General features: G+C 47.8%; 1 protein-coding gene across 1 annotated transcript; it reads right to left on the bottom strand.

Annotated features, from left to right (window-relative positions):
* Positions 1-1,601: 1,601 nt before the first annotated feature.
* HCN3 (hyperpolarization activated cyclic nucleotide gated potassium channel 3) lies at positions 1,602-19,305 on the bottom strand. The gene is made up of 8 exons (XM_087705138.1): positions 19,160-19,305; positions 12,647-13,076; positions 11,756-11,917; positions 11,021-11,239; positions 10,543-10,689; positions 9,525-9,765; positions 8,086-8,250; positions 1,602-7,085 (listed from the first exon to the last, which is right to left on the bottom strand). The coding sequence occupies exons 1-8, from the start codon at positions 19,246-19,248 to the stop codon at positions 5,998-6,000; spliced, it is 2,541 nt and encodes an 846-aa protein (XP_087561264.1). The 5' UTR covers positions 19,249-19,305; the 3' UTR covers positions 1,602-5,997.
* Between the last annotated feature and the right edge of the window lie 4,840 nt (positions 19,306-24,145).

Genomic DNA, 24,145 nt, shown 5'->3' with positions numbered 1-24,145 from the left:
CCGAAGCCGTTCCTTCGAGTCTCTCTTTATTATTGAAAACTCTCGAGGTACAATTGACCGAACTAAACCGAAAACGTAATTCGAAACGAAACGAAACGAAACAAAAGGACGGGAAACAAAAAAAAAAAAAAAACCCAGAAAAAACCCTTTTGAAACAGCTTTTAAAATGTTCTCGTGATATGAAAAACTACAAGCTCCGTTCCGTATACCGAGCGACGCGGAGTGCGAAGGTGGCCAACTCAATCGTGGTCTTTGGTGCCGAGAACCGCACACGCATCCAGACACGGGTCCACACACACACACACACACACACACACACACACACACACACACACATTCAGAAGGGCCGACCCACAAAGGCCTCCCCCCAATGTGTTCTTTATGTTCGGTGCTCCCTCGTCCCACTTTGGAGAAAGAGGCGGGTTCCCTTGGCAGTGGTGGGTTTCAAATTTTTTTAGAACCTCTTCTGTAGGTGTGGCCTGCTTTGTGGGAGTGGCTTGCCAGCCATGTGACTGTGTGGGAGTGGCTTGCCGGCCATGTGACTGGGTGGGAGTGGCTTGCCAGCCATGTGACTGGGTGGGCATGGCCAACTTGTAAAACGTGGTGAAACTCACTTAACAACGCTCTTGCTTAGCAGCCAAAATGTTGGCTCAGCAACTCTGGCCTTGAAGTGTGCAAGGCTTAAAGCTGTCAGGTTACAAGACCCTCGTACCCCTAACCCTTTAGGGAAAAAAAAAAACCCAGGGGTGTTCAAAGTTGACAGCTTTAAGACTTGTGGACTTCAATTCCCAGAATTCCTCCTCCAGTCATGTTGGCTCAGGAACTCTGGCACTGAAGTGTGCAAGTCTTAAAGCTGTCAATTACAAGACCCTCGCACCCCTAACCCTTTAGGGGGGAAAACTCCCAGGGGTGTTCAAACTTGACAGCTTTAAGACTTGTGGACTTCAACTCCCAGAATTCTTCCTCCAGTCATGTTGGCTCAGGAACTCTGGCACTGAAGTGTGCAAGTCTTAAAGCTGTCAATTACAAGACCCTTGCATCCCTAACCCTTTAGGAAAAAAACCCCCAGGGATGTTCAAACTTGACAGCTTTAAGACTTGTGGACTTCATCTCCCAGAGTTCCTCCTCCAGTCATGTTGGCTCAGGAACTCTGGCACTGAAGTGTGCAAGTCTTAAAGCTGTCAATTACAAGACCCTTGCACCCTTAACCCTTTTGGAAAAAAAAACCAGGGGTGTTCAAAGTTGACAGCTTTAAGACTTGTGGACTTCATCTCCCAGAATTCCTCCTCCAGTCATAATTGGCTCAGAAACTCTGGCACTGAAGTGTGCAAGTCTTAAAGCTGTCAATTACAAGACCCTTGCATCCCTAACCCTTTAGAAAAAAAAAACCCCAGGGGTGTTCAAAGTTGACAGCTTTAAGACTTGTGGACTTCAACTCCCAGAGTTCCTCCTCCAGTCATGTTGGCTCAGGAACTCTGGCATTGAAGTGTGCAAGTCTTAAAGCTGTTAAGTTACCAAAAAAAAGCACCTTTGGGACAACGGAGACCTGGAGGATGGAGGGTCTCCGTAGACAACAAGGACACCGCCACAACCGGCCACACCTTAGGCCCGCTGAGACAAAAAGGGAGCGCCTCTTTCTCCACCCCACCCCAGTGGCGTATCTACAGGGAACAGCAGCTACAGATGGCTCTAGCCGATCAAGTGTAAACAAGGACTTCTGGAATGTTTTCAGTCTACGCGAACTGCGGTCTCCTCTTCCAGAGGAGACACAAAAGAGTAAAAAGTCGGGAAGGCGGTTCGGGACGGGCTCGCCACCATTGCACCTCTCAAAGAGGTCTGTCCAGGTGAGTCCCAGCTGGCAGCGACCTACCCAGCAGGGACGGCATCCCTGAGCAGCGAGACGAGCCTCGGACACGCAGGAGGGACCTCGCGATTCTCCAGACGGTTTTCTTCGTAGCGAATCTTAGAAGACGACGGAATGGGACAACTCGCCGCGACCGATTCATCCTGGTTGACTCCCCCACCCCGGTCCGACTCGTCACAGAACGACTTGACAAGGCCGAATCTCTGCGGGACACTTGCCCATAAGAGAGGGACAGATAGGGATGGTAACTCGCTCCATCCTTGAGGAACTTGAGAAGGTTCAAACCTTAAGCCAGCCAAGAGCCGCTGCAATTCAGTTTGTTCCTCTCGTGAGTTAGCCTGTGTCGAATTCACAGACTAACCAGAGTTGGAAGGGACCTTGGAGGTCTTCTAGTCCAACCCCCTACTCAAGCAGGAGACACTCCAGACAAGTAGCCATCCAGTCCCTTCTTAAAAATGTCCAGTGATGGAGCACACCACAATTTCTGGTGGCAAGCTGTTCCACTGGTAAATTGCTCTTACTGTTGGGACGTTTCTCCTTAATTTTAGGTTGCTTCTCTCCTCGGTTAGTTTCCATCTGTTGTCCCGCAGCGAGTTTCCCCATGGTGATTTCCCCACCGCGAGTTGTCCCAAGGCCATTCGTCTGTGGCGAGTCAGGCGGGGTGAGATAGACAGGGTGAACCGGTCGGAGCGAATTGTCCTAGACCCAAGAGAAGATCCCTTCCCATCCTTTCCTCCATCTGGAGACCACGGGCCCACGCCGCTGCGTGCCTCTTGTCCCTTCGCAGCCCCCCCCCTGTAACCGCCTTTCCCGACAGCACCAGATACTACAAGAGAGAAGCATTTTACAGCGCGCGAAGATCGAGTTTGGCAGTGGAGCTCGCTACGAGAGGAGGAGAGAAAAAAAGATCAGAGAGAAATCGAAGAAAAAAAAATAGTTCTACCCTAAATCGGTAACTTTGACTGGATCGGAAAAGCGACATTGGTCACATCAACGTTTGGCGGCTCGGGCAAGAGCCCACACAGGAACGCACATCACAAACTACGGGTTCCGAGGACAGCTGGATCACGGAAGAGATCAGGTGGAGGTGAGTTTATCCGAAGGACTCGTTGACCCTGATCGCATCTTTTAGGCACAAGAAGGGATAGTTGTTAGACATTCTGCTACCCGATTATAAGTCTCCGTGGAAAGCTCCCACGGGATATAAGTGGATGGGAATAAAAGCCAGGATATCTCGCACTTCTTCCGTGGATCACGGTGTGAACCAATCTGCGGCAAAGATCCCGCCCAAAAGCCGCTGGACCATGGGCTCAAAGACACTTCAAAATCCAAGGAAATGTTCCTTGAAACTTCCAACACTCAGTATAATTCAAAAAAACAATGTTATCCGAGATAAAACATTTTTTGCTGGATTCCAGGAGAACGTCGCCTTCTGTGTTGCGGGGTTAATTTAAGAATTACACACTGTGTTCTTCAGAATACCGTATTTTTCGGACTATAAGACGGACCTAGAAAATGAGAAAAAAAATACCATCTTTTTCAGACTATAAGACGCACCGGTGTATAAGACACACCGTAATTTCCACGCTCTTTTATGGAGGGGGATGTACGTCTTATATGCCAAAAAATATGGTAGTTTTTGGCCTCTGCGTGTCCTGTTTTTGCCCTCCCCGGCTCCCCAGAAACACTTTGCCTCACGAACCCTCTGCACACCCCATTTTTGTCAAAAATGCACCCATTTTTTGGCCTGCAGAGTGCTTCTGGGGACCGGGAAGGGTGAACACAAAACACGTGGAGGGTTCGGGAGCCCCAAAATGGGCTGGTTTTTGACAAAAACGGGCCATGCGGAGTACCGCAGGATATTTCTGGGGGCTGGGGAGGGCGATAATGTGACAGGCGGAGGTTTGGGGAGCCCCAAAACGGGCCCGTACTCGGTCTATAAGACGGACTGAAGTTTTCACTCACTTTTAGGGCAGGGGTGTGTGTGTTTTTACACTCCGGAAAATACAGTAATTCACGCTCCTTGAGAATTGCACTATGCCCGTAAACCTGACTCTGAAAGGAAACGAATCCTGCACCACTCTTGGTGTTTTTACGAACGAGTTTACAAAGCGGAGAGGTAAGTATAGTAAGAGGGATTTCGGTGGCCTCGCACAGTGGCTGGATCCTTGCAGGAGCATTGTTTTAAAGCGGGGACCGTGAGTTGTTGGCTCGAACGCACGGACCTGCCTCATTCCGGTAAAGGACAGCCGTTCCTCAGCTTAAGGCCAGACGGGAGCCCCAAATCTCTTGTTGCTCAATGGCACGATTGTTAAGTAAGGTTTTGCCCCATCAACAGTTGCAAAATGGTACCATGGAACGCTGCAACCATCGTAAACAGGTTGCAACGGTCCTGTGTGTGAAAATGTCACTTTTTTCAGCGACGACGTAACTCTGAACGGTCGCTAAACGAACTCCTGTAAGTTGAGGCCTAGCTGAGCCCACAGGCGTCCACTCAAATTCTTTTTAATAAAATAAGATTTTAGGGCTATTTTTCCCTCTTTTTTGGAGGGAGTTTCACTGTTACTTCCTACCCATAATTTCACCCCTTGGCCTTGAATGGCCAAACCAAGAATGTGAGTTTAAGTATGAGGCTGCAAAGGGCCTCTTACTATACTTTTAACCAGCTTTGATACTCCGTCATGTTGGCTAGTATTCTTCTCTCTTTTTTTTCCTCTCTTGTTTTGTTTTTAAAGATAACCCTTCAACGGGTGGAAACCTGGAATGACACCACAAGGATTTCCAAAATCTTAGCAGGGAAATTGGCAAATGCTTTCAAGTAAGGGTGTTACCTGAGCCGGGGGGGGGGGAGGATTATGGGAAATCAAAACCTGGTCAGTATTAGGGGACATTTTAGTGTGGCTCGGTGCAAAATCACACTAATGGCCACAGGCACTGGTATAATGCCCCAACGACAAAAAAACATATGTCATCATACAAGCTCCACCTTCTCATCCTGGCATTGTTAAGAGTTACAGCTAGTCCTCGACTTACGACCACAGCTGAGCCCAATTTTTATGTCGCCCCGCGAGACAGCGGTTCAGTGAATTTCGCCCCCTTTTACAACCTTCTTTCCCGCGGTCGAATCACTGCAGTTGTGAAGTGAGTCGTAGCGTTGTTAAGTGAATCCGGTGGCTTCCCCATTAACTTGGCTGGTCAGAAGGTCGCAAAAGGGGGACACACACCCAGGATGCTGCGACCATCGTAAATACGAGTCCGTTGCCAATTTTGATCCCGTGACCATGGGGGGATGCTAAAAAGGTCGTAAGTGTGAAAAATCGCCGTAAGTCGCATTTTTCAGTGCCGTTGTAACTTTGAACGGTCACTAAATTAACTGTTGTAAGTCGAGGACTAGCTGTATCGGGGAAATTTAATGCAAGTTTTTTTCTTTTCTTCGCCCTCCGCTACGGAGGACAAAGATGGCAGAAGGGTGCTTTAGGGACGAGGCAAACAAAGTCCATATTCCCCTCCCTCTCAGGCGCGGAACCGGGATTTCTACCGTTACACACACTCTCACGAAAACATCTTGAGGTGGATATTGCGGAAGTGTGGGGGCGAGAAGAGCGGAGAGAGAGGTCACTACGTCGATTATCTGGCCGTTAAAAAATATTTCCTAAAGGCAGGAGGGCGCCGCGAAAAACACTCGTTTCAGAGTGTCCGCTAAAGTTAACGGGGAGGCCGCTTCGGTGCGGTTGAAAACAGACGCATCGGAGATCATCTTGGCTCAGGATTCAGGATTCTCCTGCTAGGCCCGGACTCACAAAATGGCTGCAAAGGAGTCATCTGTTCGACTTGAGGCAGACGGGCCCCTCGGGGAAGGGCGGCGACACATTTGTAAGCTGGCGTTATGAAGCCGATAATGGACACATCAGCGTCTCCTTCACCCGAGGGAGTTTGCTGTCTGAAGAAGCCAACTTTGAGTTGGGCGGCTTCTGTTTCCTCCTTGTAGGATCTCCGCGTAGGAACTATTCCCAGTCCCTCTCCAGCAGAATTTTGTCAGGCCCGGACCTCTGAGTGTCTCTTTCCTTGCCCCTCTAGCTCAGCCCACAAGGCCTGCCCAAGAAGGGACTGGTAGCCCTGCGTTGACCCTGGCTTCACATGTGAGATGGCAACTTCGGTTTTCCAGTGTTGACGTCAGGACTGAATGCTACAGAACCCTTGCGGGACGAGGAGGTGCTGTGTCGCGGGACGGAGGCCGGTGACTGGGGGGTTGTGGCCCCACTCACTGACCGGCTGGACTTTGAAGGGGCCTGCTGGGAGGAAGCAGGCTGCCCAACGGTTCCCGTGTTGGGTTTCCCTAGCAGACCGGGAACCGATGGGGAGGAACGGTACGTGACGTTCCTGGATGATTTCTGCGCCTGCTGGGAGGACCCTGTGTCCGAGGGTTGGGCGAGCCGGTTTGGCAAGGAAGGCTGAGACGCCGAAAGCGGCCGGACGTCCTGCGTCAGACGTCCCGCCGAAAGGCCCTGCGAGCTCCGGTGTTTGACCATCTGCTGAGGCTGCAAGAAGAGGGAAATATGGGACCCCGTGGCCCGAGAGAGACTGTAGTGGAGAGTTCGCCCTGGCGGGACGGACGCGCTGTGTGCTGCCTGCTGCAAGAGAGACGTGGAGACCGACGTACCCCGAGTTTTGGATAGCTTAGGCTGGCTCATCCCAGGGATGGGGTCCCCCTTCTGAACAGGCCGCGAAAGGACTTGTCCTTTGCCCACCGTACTCTCCAAAGGGAACATGCACTGAACCACAGGAGAACACGGGGAGCCGGCCGCAGGTGTCTGCAGGTGGGACTGCGCCCCCGAGGCAGGGGAGCTGACGGAGGACGGCCGGGAGCCCCCCAAGCTGGGTTGGGAGCGGCGGGGATGGCGCAGGAGAGCCGCCGAGTCGGGAGAGAGAGGGCTGGAGATGGATGAAGGGGGAAGGAAGATGTGGGTCGCCAGACTTTGCTGGTGGGTCAATGCAATGGCCACACTGGTGGTGGCGGCCGCCGTCTGCAGTGGTGCATGGACGAGGGGCTCCCAGATAAGCGGTTTGCCGCTCAGCTCCCGGCCAACAGTCATGGGCTGGAGGTCCTGGATGTTATGCGCCGTGTCTTGGTCGTGTTTGACGATCTGCTGGATTATCTCATTGTTGACCGTGCTGGAACTGTGCTCTGCTCTCTTCCGCAGCAGGATGGAATTCTTCTTCCCTGCAGGCGGAAGGAAACGGGGTTAGAGGCCACACGGAAGTGCAGACAAAACTTGGAGAGGTCCTTTATATGGTGGTGAACCACATTGGCATGACGAGGAGGAGGAGGAGGAAAAGGAGGAGGAGAAGATAGAGAACAAGGAGGAGGAGAAGACGGAGATGGGGATAGTGAACGAGGAGGAGGAGGAGGAGATGGAGATAGAGAACGAGGAGACAAGAAAAAGATGTAGTGGAAAAGGAGGAAAAGGAGATGAGGATGGAGGAGGAGGTGGAGATGGAGAAGAGGGAGATGGAGGAGGAGAAGGAGATGAGGATGAAGAAGAAAGAGGAGAAGGAGATGGAGGAGATAGAGAAGAAAGAGCAGAAGAAGGAGATGATGGAGATGGAGCAGAAGAAGGAGATGAGGATGGAGAAGTAAGAGGAGAAGGAGACGGAGGAGATACAGAAGAAAGAGCAGAAGATGGAGATGATGGAGATGAAGAAGAAGGAGATGAGGATGGAGAAGAAACAGGAGAAGGAGACGGAGGAGATAGAGAAGAAAGAGCAGAAGATGGAGATGATGGAGATGGAGCAGAAGAAGGAGATGAGGATGGAGAAGAAAGAGGAGAAGGAGACAGAGGAGATAGAGAAGAAAGAGCAGAAGAAGGAGATGATGGAGATGAAGAAGAAGGAGATGAGGATGGAGAAGTAAGAGGAGAAGGAGACGGAGGAGATAGAGAAGAAAGAGCAGAAGATGGAAAAGAAGGAGATGAAGAAGAAGGAGATGAGGATGGAGAAGGATAAGAAAATTTATAAGACATCTCAACGGTTGAGATCAGGTCAGGGCTGGGTTGAACCTCCCCATCTAAGGTCCCTTCATCATCTATTAGAAGACCACCCCCTAGGGGTCTCCTTCAGTGGCTTTCAATTGTTAGGACTTCACTGATTTTTGGGACGTGTCTCATGGGCCGGCAAGACAACCTATGGGGCCTTGTAGTCCTCCATCCTTCCATCGCCCTCACCTATCCGGTCCAACCTATCCATGGCAACGGTTTCAAAGGCCCGCCGCATCATCGGGTACTCCTCCAGGACTTCGTTGAAGTTGTCCACGGAAAGGGAGTAGAGGCGGCAGTAGGTGTTGGCTCGGACGCTGGCCGTGCGCCGGCCGCGGGTCAGAAGGCAGATCTCTGCAGAGGCAAAAGGAGGAGGAGAAGATGATGGGGGCCACTCCCCTTTAACCCCAGCTTAACCCAGCCAACCTTAACCCCCCCAAATTAACAGGTTGTTAATACCATTAACATGTTCAATTACAAAAATTAGCCAAAAAAATATGGGGGACGTGGAGGCTCAGGGGATAAGATGCTGAGGTTGTCAATCAGAAAGGCCGGCAGTTGGGCGGTTCGAATCCCGAGCGCCGCATAACGGAGCGAGCTCCCGTTCCTTGTCCCAGCTTCTGCCAACCTAGCCGTTCGAAAGCAGGTAAAAAATGCAAGTAGAAAAATAGGAACCACCTTTGGTGGGAAGGGAACAGCGCTCCGTGCGCCTTCGGGAGTTGAGTCATGCCGGCCACATGACCACGGAGACATCCTCGGACAGCGCTGGCTCTTCGGCTTTCAAACGGAGATGAGCACCGCCCCCTGGAGTCAGGAACGACTAGCACATATATGCGAACAAATACCGTCTCCGATGGAATTGGCCCAAGGTTACCCAGCCAGCTTTCATGCTTAAGGCAGGACTATAACTCCTAGTCTCCTGGTGGTTGACCCAAAATCACCCAGCTGGCTTTCCTGCCCAAGGCAGAACTAGAACTCACTGTCTCCCAGTCGTTGGTCCAAAGTCACCTAGTGTGCTTAAAGCTAGACTAGAACTCCCCATCTCCTAGTGATTGGCCCAAATTCACTTAAGCTGGCTTTCGTGCTTAAAGTGGGACTAGAACTCTCCATCTCTTGATGAATGGCCCGGTTACCTAGCTGGCTTTCAAGCCGGAGGCAGGACTATAACTCACCATCTCCTGGTGAATGGTCGAAAGTCACCTAGCTGGCTTTTGTGCCTAGCAGGACTATAACTCAGAAGAAGAAGAGAGCCGAGGTGGTGCAGTGGTTAGGGTGCAGTATACTGCAGGCCACTTCAGCTGACTGTTATCTGCAGTTCAGCGGTTCTAATCTCACCGGCTCAAGGTTGACTCAGCCTTCCATCCTTCCGAGGTGGGTGAAATGAGGACCCGGATTGTTGTTGGGGGCGATATGCTGACTCTGTAAACCGCTTAGAGAGGGCTGAAAGCCCTATGAAGCGGTATATAAGTCTAATTGCTATTGCTATTGCTATAACTCACCATCTCTGGTGATTGGCCCAATGTCTGTCTGCCTGCCTGTCTGTCTATCCCTCTCCCTCCCCCCCTCCCTCACCCCCCCCTCGGAAAACCAATTCAAAATGTTGTTCCCCCACCCCGAGAAAAGCATACCTCCAAAATAAGATCCGTCCGAAAGCTTCATTTCCTTAGAACCCCGGGTCAGGATGCTGACCACGCCATGTTGTATGAAATACATCTTTTTCCCCACCGTTCCTTCTCGGATGATGAAGTCTCCCGGCTGAAACACCTCGAAGCGCAACTTGGTCAGCATCGCCGTCACGAAGTTTGGGTCGGCGTTGGCGAAGAGGGGCATGTTATCCACCAGATTCCGGCAGTTGAAATTGATGATCTCCTGGAGAAGGGGAAGGAATTTGAAAAAGAAAGAAAGCCAAGAATTCACCGAGGAGAAAAGGCTTTCGATAGGAGCGAATGGACGCTTTAAACTCCCATCAAAATACACCTCGGCTTACAAACAGTTTGTTTAGTGACCATTCAAAATGGGGAAAAAAGTGACTTTCCACTTAATGACCGTTGCAGCACCCCCCCCCCCATGGTCATGTGATTGGCCCAAACGGACTCATAGTTATGACGGTTACAGTGTCCTGGGGTCTTTTGCGACAACGTCAATGGGGAAGCCAGATTATAGCAGTTAGCAATAGCAGTTAGACTTATATACCGCTTCATAGGGCTTTCAGCCCTCTCTAAGCGGTTTACAGAGTCAGCCTCTTGCCCCCCAACAATCCGGGTCCTCATTTTACCCACCTCGGAAGGATGGATGGCTGAGTCAACCCTGAGCCGGTGAGATTTGAACTGCCGAACTGCAGAATTGCAGTCAGCTGAAGTAGCCTGCAGTGCTGCATTTAACCACTGCGCCACCTCGGCTCTATTAACTTAAGATTCACTTAAGAACCGTGTTCCTATCCTAACAATTGCAGAGATTCACTTAGCAACTAGGCCCAGAAAGGTCATAAAATGGGGCAACACTTGCTGAACAATGATCCCGCTTAGCGAACAGAAATGTTGGGCTCAATTATGGTCGTAGGTCGAGGACTCCCCGTAGCCATAATTCTAATGTTATCGGCGTGGTTATAACAAGCGTCTTTTGCCACTCCTCCACGGCGAGTCGTACCTCTTTAAGGGGTTCGCTCAATTCTTCCAGGATATTGTCCTCGTCAAACATTTTCCCCTGGTATCGGTGTTCGTAATATTCGTGGATCCGTTGACGCGTGTCTCCCGGTAACTTATGGAAGGACATATATTGTTCCACTTGCTTATACTGAAAACGGAGGAACAGAAATATTGTAAAATTAGAATTAGAAAAAGAATTAGAATTAGAATGAGGATTAGAATTAGAATTAGAAGAAGAATTAGAAGAAGAATTAGAAGAAGAAGAATTAGAAGAAGAAGAATTAGAAGAAGAAGAAGAAGAATTAGAAGAAGAAGAAGAAGAAGAAGAAGAAGAAGAAGAAGAAGAAGAAGAAGAAGAAGAAGAAGAAATATTTTAAATTCAGCCGAGAGAAATCTCATCCCAAAGTAGATCCGTCTCTCTACTTACCCATCTCTACCCACTCTCCCTATCGTAACAATGCAATGGGAGACCGTCTCACCTTCTCCTGGTATTGGCGCCGAGAGGAGTCCAGCGACTGGATGAGGGCAGTGGCGTGGCCGATGAACATGGCGTAGCAGGTGGCGCCCACAATCATGCTCAACATCGTCAGCCAGACGTCGGTCATGCCCTCGGGCGCCTGCTGCCCGTAGCCGATGCACAACATGTGGCTCATCGCTTTGAACAAAGCGTGGGAATATTGCTTCCCCCAAGAGTCGTTCTGAAGGAGAAGGGGGGAAAAAAGAGTAGAACTCACCGGTGAGTTTTTTTTTTAATTTATTTTAAAGATCTTCAGTGTTGTCCCACAAAACCTTGGTCTCTCGGTGTCTTTCAAACTCGGCAACTTTAAGAGGTGTGTGGACTTCAACTCCCAGAATTCCTCAGCCAGGATACTTTTAAGAGGTGTGGACTTCCAATTTCCAGAAACCCTCAACCCAAAATTGATAGTCTTAGTAGTTCTCACACTCACTCCCTCTCTCCCTCCTTCCCTTACTCTCCCTCTCCCCTCATCTCTGTCTTCCTCCTTTCCTCCCTCTCTCCGTCCATCTCTCCCTCCCTCCCTCAAGGTAGGAAGATCTTGAGTTTCTTCCTCACCCAGTCCTGTCTTTCAGTGTGAAGCTGTTTTTTTCCCCATAACCGCTATCTCTCCGATCTGCTTTGCGGAATTATCAAACTCTCTCCTGCTCATCCTAGCCCATTTTTTTGTCCCGTAGACGGAGGAAGAGAGCAAACTTACCACCATGTGGTTGATGGAAACCCAACAATCGTCAGGGAAGTCTTGAAGCATGGGGACCAAGAATTGTAAGCAGCCGTCCCAGTGACACAGGAGAAGCATCATTCCGATGAGATTGAAGATCCGGACTACGGCACTGGCCAGGTCATAGGTCATGTGGAAAATCTGGCAGGGCAAAGAGGAGGCAGTAAGGTGATCGGACAAGAGGCCTCTGATAAGAACCATTTGTTCAGCGTCCGTCTGAAGTTACGACAGTGCTGAATGAGTGGTCCTTAAAAACCAGTTCTCGAAGTTATGGCTGTCGTGGTGCCTAGGACTAGCGATTTCCTGCTGGCTTCCCCGATGACTTTGAAGCCAATCAAGAGAAAGTAACAACCCAGGGTCCTTGCTTAATGGTGGCAATAGACTGACATCACTAAGGGATGCACTCTTATGAGGTTTACAACTGCTTTATGGCTGTCATAGTGCAAATTGCCAAGAATTAGCGATTTCCCACTGGCTTCCCCAATGCCGTTGAAGCCAGTCAAGAGAAACCCAGGATCCTTGCTTAATGGTGGCAATAGATTGACATCACGAAGTGATGCAGTCTTATGAGGTTTACAACGGTTTTATGGCTGTCATGGTGCAAATGCCAAGGATTAGTGATTTCCCACTGGCTTCCCCAATGTTGTTGAAGCCAGTCAAGAAAAACCCAGGATCCTTGCTTAATGGTGGCAATAGATTGACATCACGAAGCGATGCAGTCTTATGAGGTTTACAACTGCTTTATGGCTGTCATGGTGCAAATGCCAAGGATTAGCGACTTCCCACTGGCTTCCCCAATGTCTTTGAAGCCAGTCAAATGCTACCTTTTGAGTGAGAGTTGTTAAATATTTTTACTTATGGCGTATTTACCTCTTCCCATTGGTGAATGTAACGGATGAGGCGAGAGAGACGGAGAAGGCGGAGCAAGCTAAGGATTTTCGTGAAACGGACGATACGCAATGCCCGGGCTGTTTTATACACTTCCGAATCCACTTGGGTCTCCAGATCGACGATCAGGAAAATGTAATCGACCGGGATGGAAGAAATGAAATCCACCAGAAACCAGCTCCTGAGATACTTCATCTTGATGGTATGAGGATCCAAAATGATCTCAGTGTTGTCTTCCACCACGATCCCCGTGCGGAAGTTCAGCACCAGATCGGCCAGGAAAAAGGTGTCGGAGAGAACGTTGAAGACGATCCAAGGAGGGGTATTCTCGTCCTTGAAAAACGTGATGCCCACAGGGAGGATGATCAGGTTCCCGACCATCAACAACAGCATGATCAAGTCCCAGTAAAACCTGGAAGGGAAGAAATGGGCAGGATCAGTCAGCCGAACGAGACCCTGGAACTGGGTTTGCTGCCAGCCGTGATTATTTTACCTCTTTTATTCATTAAACATGAAACTCAGTCAACGGAACATTTGAAAACGAGTCACCATTGGGTGGCGCTGATGGTTGATAACGGGTTGCTGCCAGCATCCCAGGTATCATTACAGAACAACAAGAGTTGGAAGCGACCTTGGAGGTCTTCTAGTCCAACCCCCTGCCTAGACAGGAAACCCTATACCGTTTCAGACAAATGGATATCCAGCATCTTCTTAAAGACTTCCAGTGTTGGGGCATTCACAACTTCTGGAGGCAACTTCTGTTCCACTGATTAATTGTTCTAACTGTCAGGAAATTCCTCCTCCGTTCTAAGTTGCTTCTCTCCTTGATTAGTTTCCACCCATTGCTTCTTGTCCTACACTCAGGTGCCTTGGAGAATAGTTTGACTCCCTCTTCTTTGGGGCAGCCCCTGAGATATTGGAAGACTGCTATCATGTCTCCCCCGGTCCTTCTTCTCATTAAACGAGACATCCCCAGTTCCTGCAACCGTTCTTCCTATGTTTTAGCCTCCAGTCCCCTAATCCTCTTTGTTGCTCTTCTCTGCACTCTTTCTAGGGTCTCCACATCTTTTACACATCATGGCAACCAAAACTTGATGCAGTATTCCAAGTGTGGCTTTACCAAGGCATTATAAAGTGGTTAATGATGATGATGATGATTACTAATCATCATCATCATCATCATCGCACAGTCAGCTAAATGTTCAGTCTGGGTTTGGCATTTCTTTCTACCTATCAAGTCCTTACCAAGGACCTGGGATGGGCAAATCTGGATGTTTGATGGTGGATGCTGGATGGTCCATCTATCATCCATCCATCCATTACCTGTCTGTCTGTCTGTCTGTCTGTCTGTTATCCATCATCTATCTATCTATCTATCTATCTATCTATCTATCTATCTATCTATCTATCTATCTATCTATCTATCATCCATCCATGATCCGTCTGTCTGTCTATCTATCAATCAATCAATCTATCTATCTATTATCCATCCATCCATCCATCTATCGCCTGTCTATCTATCTATCTATCTATCTATCTATCTATCTATCTATCTATCTATCTATCTATCCATCCATCCATCCATCCATCCATCCATCCATCCATCCATCCATCCATCTATCTATCTATCTATCTATCTATCTATATCATTTGTCTGTCTGTCTATCTATCATCCATCCATCCATCCATCCATCCATCCATCCATCCATCCATCCATCCATCCATCTATCTATCTATCTATCTATCTATATCATCTGTCTGTCTGTCTATCTATCATCCATCCATCCATCCATCCATCCATCCATCCATCCATCCATCCATCCATCCATCCATCTATCGTCTGTCTATCCATCTATCTATATCTATCTATCTATCTATCTATCTATCTATCTATCTATCTATCTATCTATCTATCTATCTATCTATCTATCTATCTATCGTCTATCTATCTATCTATCTATCTATCTATCTATCTATCATCTATCTATCATCTATCTATCTATCTATCTATCTATCTATCTATCTATCTATCTATCTATCTATGATCCATCCATCCATTGTTCTGTCTGTCTACCAATCTATCTATATCTTATCATATCTGATATCTGATATCTATCCATCAGTCAAAAGAGAAATAAGACCCTGTCTTATTTTCAGGGAAACACGGTATTACAGACAAGTAAAGAATATTATTACTACCAGTATTACGTGGATGTAAAATGACCCAGACAATACACTGTCTATTAAATGCCTGTCTATGTTAAAGAAAAATGTATACATAAAAAATCAAAACAAAAAATAAAATAAAATCTCAAAACACTCCCGAGGCCAAAGGAGAAAGGCCTCTCCCGATTTGTCCCCGCAGGCACCCGTCAAGAGCTCTGAAGCCTGTTGCACAGGCAGGCTGTTAATTATCCAATAAAGATCATGATGTAATCCGCTGGTTTAATCATACGCCGCGAATCCTAAAGACCGAAAACTTCCGTCCGATCCCCGCCACGCCATCTGTCCCTGATCAACGTACAAGCTGGGAAGCATATGGGGAGCTTTATGCAAAGGATGCTGGGAGCCCAGCCAACTATTTTAGCTTCTGATTGGACAGAGAACCTTTCTCACATCCAATCTATGTATGCCGCTGCTCCATCTGGAGGGAGATCTTGTGGGTCCATTTTCCCGCCGCTTGGTGAACGACAATCTTACCTTGCCTCTTCAGATTGCAAACAGCCTGATTTTAAAATACCGTGGCAAGATGCAGTGGCTAAGATGCTGAGCTTGTCGATCAGAAAGTTCGGCAGTTCGGCGGTTCGAATCCCGAGCACCACGTAACGGAGTGAGCTCCCGTGACTTGTCCCAGCGTCTGCCAACCGAGCAGTTCGAAAGCAAGTAGAAAAATAGGAGCCAGCTTTGGTGGGAACGGAACAGCCTTCCGTGCGCCTTCGGCGTTGAGTCATGCCGGCCACATGACCCCCGGAGACGTCTTCGGACAGCGCTGGCTCTTCGGCTTTGAAACGGAGATGAGCGGCGCCCCCTGGAGTCGGGAACGCCTAGCACATACTGGCGTTACCTTTTACCTAAAGACCACCCTTGGAATATTGCATCCAGTTTTGTTCGCCATGATGTAAAAAAAAGATGTTGAGACTTTGGAAAGAGTGCAGAGAACAGCAACGGAGATGATTAAGAGACTGGAGGATAAAACAAATGAAGAACAGTTGCAGGAATTGGGGGTGTCTTGTTTAATGGCAAGAAGGACTAAGGATGGCATGATAGCAGCCTTCCAGTATTTGAGGGGCTGCCCCAGAGAAGAGGTGGGAGGGTTTCAAGCTATTCTCCAAACCACCTGAGGGCAGGACAAGAAGCAACAGATGGAAACTAATCAAGGAGAGAAGCAACTTAGAACTGAGGAGGAATTTCCTGACAGTGAGAACAATTAACCAGTGGAACTCCCTGCCTCTAGAAGTTGTATTTCTTCCATCACTGGAGGCTTTTAAAAAGAGAGAGCTCACAGCCATTTATCTGAAATGGTTCCTAGGCTCTCCTGCTCGAGCAGGGGGTTGGACTAGCAGACCTCCAAGGTCCCTTTCAAATCAGATTAGTTTAAGTTTAAGTTTAGTTAATTGTCATTGCACATCGTACAACGAAATTAAATGCCACCTTCAGCGTACATTAAAACTATAAAAATAAAATCGCAAACGTTTCCCATTTTCCCCTAGGAAGACGGTTCACCCTGCAGGGAAAGGTTTGACCTGGTTTGTTTTCGAAGAGAGCATCGTTTGAGGGCTCCAAGGGGATCCACTGGCCTGGATCCCTTTGGCGAAACAGGTAGCTGTCGATTTATAACCAATGTGCCCTCTTTGGCACGTTTCCAAGTTGTACGGCTGTGCGTTGGATCGACTCCAGGCGTCGAACAGGTTCTCAAATAAGAGGCCATCTGTCGGTACATCTTTGCTTTCTCTAGAGTTCGGCGAGAACCCCCAGAAAGGCAGATCACAGAGATTCTGTGTGCGTTTGTGTAGGAAGTACAGATTTGTTTTGCAAATACAAGACGGGCATTCCTTCCACTGGCAAATCCGGGCACAAATTTGGCTTTTAAGCCACCAATGTTCCGGGCTTCAGCCCCAAACTACATATTTTGTGTATTTCTCTTTTTATTTTTATTTCTCTCCCTCCCCCACCCTCCACTGGCCTAACCTTTTACTTCTTAAGAAATTCCAAAATTAAAATCTTAAAAGTAGAATAAGGGAATGAATCAAAACACCCTCAAACAAAGAGCAAAAAAAAACCTCACTTTGTAATGCCTTGTAAGGCCGTATCTACATCCAGTTTTGGTCGCCACGATGTAAAAAAGAATGTGGAGACTCTAAGAAAGAGTGCAGAGAAGAGCAACCAAGAGGATGAGGGGCTTGGAGGCTAAAACACATGAAGAATGGTTGATGATAGATAAATAGATAGATAGATAGGTAGGTAGGTAGATAGATAGATAATAGATAGATAATAGATAGGTAGGTAGGTAGATAGGTAGGTAGGTAGGTAGGTAGGTAGATAGATAGATAGATAGATAGATAGATAGATAGATAGATAGATAATAGATAGATAATAGATAAATAGACAGACAGATAGATAGACAGATGATGGACGGATCAGATAGATAGATAGATAGATAGATAGATAGATAGATAGATAGATAGATAGATAGATAGGTAGGTAGGTAGACAGACAGACAGACAGACAGATAGATAGAAGATGATGGATGGATCATAGATAAATAGATAGACAGATAGACAGATTGATAGACAGATCATAGATAGATGGATGGATGGATGGATAGATAGATAGATAGATAGACAGACAGACAGACAGACGATGGATGGATCATAGATAAATAGATAGATAGATAGATAGATAGATAGATAGATAGATAGATAGATAGATAGACAGACAGACAGACAGACAGATAGATAGAAGATGATGGATGGATCATAGATAAATAGATAGATAGACAGATTGATAGACAGATCATAGATAGATGGATGGATGGATGGATGGATGGATGGATAGATAGATAGATAGATAGATAGATAGATAGATAGATAGACAGACAGACAGATGACAGACAGACAGGTAATGGATGGATGGATCATAGATGGACCATCGAGAGATGGATGGATGGATGGATCATAGATGGACCAGCAACGAGATATGTAACACCATCGAACATCCAGATTTGCCCATCCCAGGTCCTTGGTAAGGACTCGATAGGTAGAAAGAAATGCCAAACCCAGACTGAACATTTAGCTGACTGTGCGATGATGATGATGATGATGATTAGTAATCATCATCATCATCATTAACCACTTTATAATGCCATGGCAAAGCCACACTTGGAATACTGCATTCAATTTTGGTTGCCATGATGTAGAAAAGATGTGAAGACTTTAGAAAGAGTGGAGAGAAGAGCCACCAAGAGGATGAGGGGACTGGAGGCTAAAACATAGGAAGAACGGTTGCAGGAACTGGGTAAGTTTAGTTGAATGAAAAAGAGAACATGGGGAGATGTGATAGCAGTCTTCCAATATCTCAGGGGCTGCCCCAAAGAAGAGGGAGTCAAGCTATTCTCCAAAGCACCTGAGAGTAGGACAAGAAGCAATGGGTGGAAACTAATCAAGGAGAGAAGCAACTTAGAACGGAGGAGAAACTTCCTGACAGTTAGAACAATTAATCAGTGGAACAACTTGCCTCCAGAAGTTGTGAATGCTCCAACGCTGGAAGTTTTCAAGAAGATGTTGGATTATCCATTTGTCTGAAGGGGTGTAGGGTTTCCTGCCTAAGCAGGGGGTTGGACTAGGAGACCTCCAAGGTCCCTTCCAACTCTTATTATTCTAAATTCTAAAACCTCCAATTCTAAAACCTTCCCACTTGAGATTTTAAAGAAGAGACTGGACAAGCATTTCTCTGAAATATTAGAGGATCTACCGCCTGAGCGGAGGGTTGGACTAGAAGACCTCCAAGGCCCCTTCCAACTGTGTTATTCTCTTATTCTGCTATCCTTCCTTCTTTCCTTCCTTCCTTCCTTCCTTCCTTCCTTCCTTCCTTCCTTCCTTCCATCCAGCCTGCCTGCCTGCCTGCCTGCCTGCCTGCCTTCCTTCCTTCCTTCCTTCCTTCCTTCCTTCCTTCCTTCCTTCCTTCCTTCCTTCCTTCCTTCCTTCCTTCCTTCCTTCTCCATCACTTTAAAGGAAGGAGAGATTGGACAACCTTTTGTCTGGAAAGGTAGACGGTCCCCAGCCTGAGCGGAGGGTTGGACTAGAAGACCTCCAAGGCCCCTTTCCCACTCAATGTTACTCAAGTCCAGTCTAAAAGAACTTTCAGCACCACGGACAGCAGCGCCGTCGCCGCCGACGTTCAGCTGTTTTTTCGCCCAGCCAAAGCCAGGAGTCCAGCCAGGTCCTCCCCGGGGAGTGGAGCATGGGCCGAGGAGTCCTCCCCCTCCTTCCCCCTTACCTGAAGTCGCTGTAGGGATGGATGATCCAGAACCCGGCCGACTTGACCCGCTGTTGTTCGAGCTCCACCGCCTTGTGGCTCCCGAACATGCGGAGGGAGAACTTGTTGACCGCTGGCTGAAGCAGGGCGCCCAGCTGCCGCTGGACGAAGGTGGCCCCGGGGTCTTCGGACCCCGAAGGCGCTGCCGCCGCCGCCGCCGAGGCGAGGTCGGCGGCCACGATCTGCTCGGCCACGCGGGCCGGCGCCATCTCGCCCTTGGCTGCCGTGGAGCCTTTGCGAGTGGGCGGCTGGGAAGAGCCCTCGCTGGGCAGGCGACCCCCGGCTTGGCCATCCAGCAAGGGAGGAGGAGGAGGAGGAGGAAGGGGCGCCTTGCGTCCGGGGGTTTCCGGACCCGGGGAAGACCCCGGGGCCTCGGGGGTCCCGTCGGCGGAGGGAGAGGCGTCCATCGGCGCTCAAGAGGGCCCTTCAAACGCCCTTGCCCGGCCCAGGCTGCCCTGGCACCACGGGGGCATCCCAGCCGCCGCCACGCGTGGGAGCCCGCTGCCCGGGAAGAAGGGCGCGGCTGAAGGGCCAGGAGAGGCGGGCAGGGGACGGGCAGGGGCTCATGCCCCACCCCGGGCGAGCCCACCCCCCCCCACTCTCCCCTCCGAGGAGAGCCAGGCAAGGCCAGCCCAGCTGGCCCACGCACACGCGCGACGGGCAAAGCAGGCGCCGCCTAGTGGGTCAGCCGCCCGCCCCCCCCCCCCGCGCCTCCCCTTTGGGGCCCGAGTGGGGAGGGGCAGGAGAAGGAGGGAGCCTGGAGGGGAGGCGGAGGGAAGCGATGACGGAGGAGAGCGAGCGAGCGAGTTCCGTCTCCCCGGAGGGGGCGTCTCTTGGGTGGAGGCTGGCTGGCTCTGGAGCCGTCTTGAAGGGCGCCCTGGCCGGCTGAGATTGGGGAGGGGGGCTTCGTTTCCTTCCTCGCCTTCCTTCCCCTCTCAAGCCCCAGGCCGTTGGTCTGGTCTGTTTTCCCCGGGCTGCCTTTCTCGCCCTCCGTTCCTTCCTCTGCTACGGTTTCCCTTCTGTTTTCCTTCCTTCCTTCTCTCCATTTCCTCCCTCATGCCCCTTCCCTTGTTTTTTCTTCCCCTTCGCTTCCTCCCTCGTGTCCCTTCCCTTCTTTCCTTCCTTCATTCCTTCCCTCCCCTGTCCACTTCCTCAGTTATGTCCCTTCCATTGCTTTTCTTTCCACTTCCTTCCTGATGTCCCTTCCCTTCCATTTTTCCTTCCTTCCTTCCTTCCACTTCCTCATGTCCCTTCCATTTTCCTTTCTTCCCTCTTTCCCTTCCCTTCCTCCCTCATGTTCCTTCCTTTCCCTCCCTTCCTTCCTTCCCCCTCCACTTCCTCAGTCATGTCCCTTCCATTGTTTTTCCTTCCACTTCCTTCCTGATGTCCCTTCCCTTCCATTTTTCCTTCCTTCCTTCCCTCCACTTCCTCATGTCCTTTCCATTTTCCTTCCTTCCCTCTTTCCTTTCGTTTCCTCCCTCATGTTCCTTCCTTTCCCTTCTTTCCTTCCTTCCCCCTCCACTTCCTCAACCATGTCCCTTCCATTGTTTTTCCTTCCTTCCACTTCCTTCCTGATGTCCTTTCCCTTCCATTTTTCCTTCCTTCCTTCCTTCCACTTCCTCATGTCCTTTCCATTTTCCTTCCTTCCCTCTTTCCCTTCCCTTCCTCCCTGTTCCTTCCTTTCCCTTCCTTCCTTCCTTCCTTCCCCCTCCACTTCCTGTCATGTCCCTTCCATTGCTTTTCATTCCTTCCACTTCCTTCCTGATGTCCCTTCCCTTCCATTTTTCCTTCCTTCCTTCCTTCCACTTCCTCATGTCCTTTCCATTTTCCTTCCTTCCCTCTTTCCCTTCCTCCCTCATGTTCCTTCCTTTCCCTTCCTTCCTTCCTTCCCCCTCCACTTCCTCAGTCATGTCCCTTCCATTGTTTTTCCTTCCACTTCCTTCCTGATGTCCCTTCCCTTCCATTTTTCCTTTCTTGCTTCCTTCCACTTCCTCATGTCCCTTCCATTTTCCTTCCTTCCCTCTTTCCCTTCCCTTCCTCCCTGTTCCTTCCTTTCCCTTCCTTCCTTCCCCCTCCACTTCCTCAGCCATGTCCCTTCCATTGTTTTTCCTTCCTTCCACTTCCTTCCTGATGTCCCTTCCCTTCCATTTTTCCTTTCTTGCTTCCTTCCACTTCCTCATGTCCCTTCCATTTTCCTTCCTTCCCTCTTTCCCTTCCCTTCCTCCCTGTTCCTTCCTTCCTTCCTTCCTTCCTTCCTTCCTTCCTTCCTTCCTTCCCCCTCCACTTCCTCAGTCATGTCCCTTCCATTGTTTTTGCTTCCCTCTTCCCCTTCACTTCCTCCCTCATGTCCCTTCCTTCCCTCTTTCCTTTTGCTTCCTCCCTCATGTTCCTTCCTTTCCCTTCTTTCCTTCCTTTCCTCCCTCCACTTCCTCAGTCATGTACTTCCCCTTGTTTTTCCTTCCTTCCCGTCACTTCCTCATTCATGCCCCTTTCCTTCCTTCCTTCCTTCCCTCTTTCCCTTCCCTTCCTCCCTCATGTCCTTTCCCTTCCTTTCCCTTCCTTCCCTCTCTCCCCTTCCTCACTCACATCCCAGCGAAGGAGGTGGCTGGATGGAGTCACCGAAGCAGCCGGCCTGAGCTTCAATGGACTCCAGAGGATGGGAGAGGACAGGAAGGCCTGGAGGAACGTGGTCCATGGGGTCGCGATGGGTCGGACACGACTTCGCAACTCACAACAACAAATCTTGTCCAATCTTTTGCCATCTCTGCATTTCTTCTGCGTCAACAGAAATTTAGTTACTCCCCAGAACATGCTTTTAGGGACACACAAATGGAAAAAAAAAATCAATGTAACCACAAATTTACAAATCTTATCCTGAATATTTGTGGCTATTCCTGTAAACAGTTCTGTTCTACTGTTACAATTTTTTTGCTATTGTCGTTCCAGTTGCTATTTTGGCCCAAACTAAATACGTTGCTTATTTGACAGATAATCACCTTATTATTATCCCCCCCGCCCCTCTCCGGCAGCCAAAGTGTGGTAAGCATAAAAATAAACATTCCATAAGTATCACGAGACGGTCTCTAGGGTGTCATTTTTTTTCTGGATCCCCTTTCAGAGTTGTTGTGTCTGTGGGTAGATTATTTTTAAATCCTCGCTGTGTCTGGGGTCACGGAGCGTTCAGCCAACACCTTGTTCGAATTTCAATCCTTATTTAATGCTTTAAAATCCTCTTAATGGACAAGCACCAAATGAATTGAAGCGCCAAAGCCAGGAGCCTGTTTAAACTCTACAAAGGCGAATTTCTACATCGTAGCCTTCTGATAGGCTCTGGCCATGCTCACCATTTTGTGAGGGTGCCCACAGGAGGCGTTGAACATTCGTGGGGGGTCTCATTATTGTGGCGATCCATTTCCAGCCAGAAAGGGAAAATAACATTTCACACAGCACAGTCCTTAAAACAAAATGAGATCGGTTGAGATCTGCAGATGTGAGGACTGATTGGGGTGTGGATTGCAGGGGTGATCCCGAAATATAATTTTATCATATTTTAGCTATATCTTAAATTACTGTATTCCAATTTCATTTTAGACTGTATTTTATTCCAATTCCATTTTAAATGGTACTTTAGTCTTCCAATTCCATTTTAAGTCATATTTTATTCCAATTCCACTTTAAATAGTATTTTATCAAATTTCATTTTAAATGGTATTTCATTCCAATTCCCTTTTAAGTCATATTGTATTCTAATTCCATTTTAAATGGTATTTTATTCCAATTCCATTTTAAGTCATATTTTATTCCAATTCCATTTTAAATAGTATTTTATCAAATTTCATTTTAAATGGTATTTTATTCCAATTCCCTTTTAAGTCATATTTTATTCCAATTCCATTTTAAGTCATATTTTATTCCAATTCCATTTTAAATAATATTTTATCAGATTTCATTTTAAATGGTATTTTATTCCAATTCCCTTTTAAGTCATATTTTATTCCAATTCCATTTTAAATGGTATTTTATTCCAATTCCATTTTAAGTCATATTTTATTCCAATTCCATTTTAAATCATATTTTATCAAATTCCATTTTGTTGTATTTTATTCCAATTCCCTTTTAAGTCGTATTTGATTCCAATTCCCTTTTAAGTCATATTTTATTCCAATTCCATTTAAATCATATTTTATCAAATTCCATTTTGTTGTATTTTATTCCAATTCCCTTTTAAGTCGTATTTGATTCCAATTCCATTTTAAGTCATATTTTATTCCAATTCCATTTTAAATGGCATTTTATTCCAATTCCATTTTAAATCATATTTTATCAAATTCCATTTTAAATCATATTTTATCAAATTCCATTTTAAGTCGTATTTGATTCCAATTCCATTTTAAGTCGTATTTGATTCCAATTCCATTTTAAGTCGTATTTTATTCCAATTCCATTTTCAATGGCATTTTATCAAATTTCACTTTCAATGGCTTTTATCAATTTTTAGTAATAATTTTGCACTTTGATATAGCCCAACGGCTAAATCGATAAAAGGCTTGGTGTCAAGCGTGATCCTTTGTGACACACCTGGCCCTATAGATTAAGGGCACAATCAATAGATCTTTTACCAGGATCTCAGATTCCAGGTGGCATAATCCTATTCTCACCAGTAACCATTACCTATTTTATTTCTTATTTATCACATGTATAAAATCAACTGGTTTAATTGATCAAACTTACATGAAGTTTTAATTAAGTTAAAAAAATAATATCTTTCTATGGAAATAAGGATCAGTCCCGCAAGAGTTATTCATTGCATTACTTTCCACGCGTGGGAAAGTTGTTTTTGTTTAATGTATGTTTTTCCCCCCACGTGGAACCTGGTGCCTGGGAAGGGGCGTGGCTGGGAGGGGGCGTGGCGGTGAATTCCCCCCCATCCCCGCCCCTCCATTCAAT

Source organism: Thamnophis sirtalis, unplaced genomic scaffold (assembly GCF_051295495.1).
Source record: "Thamnophis sirtalis isolate CommonGarterSnake01/CBP01778 unplaced genomic scaffold, rThaSir2_p1.2 scaffold_2, whole genome shotgun sequence".
In the NCBI taxonomy this organism is placed as follows: domain Eukaryota; kingdom Metazoa; phylum Chordata; class Lepidosauria; order Squamata; family Natricidae; genus Thamnophis; species Thamnophis sirtalis.
This window is presented reverse-complemented; position numbering and strand designations above follow the sequence as displayed.

Bases quoted from the DNA above. Each gene is read 5' to 3' on its own strand.
- HCN3 (XM_087705138.1), bottom strand. From the start codon at position 19,248: ATGTTCGGGAGCCACAAGGCGGTGGAGCTCGAACAACAGCGGGTCAAG. The intron at 10,690-11,020 runs GTGAGACGGTCT...CTCCGTTTTCAG, and splicing joins GGCGCCAATACCAGGAGAAG to TATAAGCAAGTGGAACAATA. The intron at 7,086-8,085 runs GTGAGGGCGATG...TTCCGCCTGCAG, and splicing joins GGATAGGTTGGACCGGATAG to GGAAGAAGAATTCCATCCTG.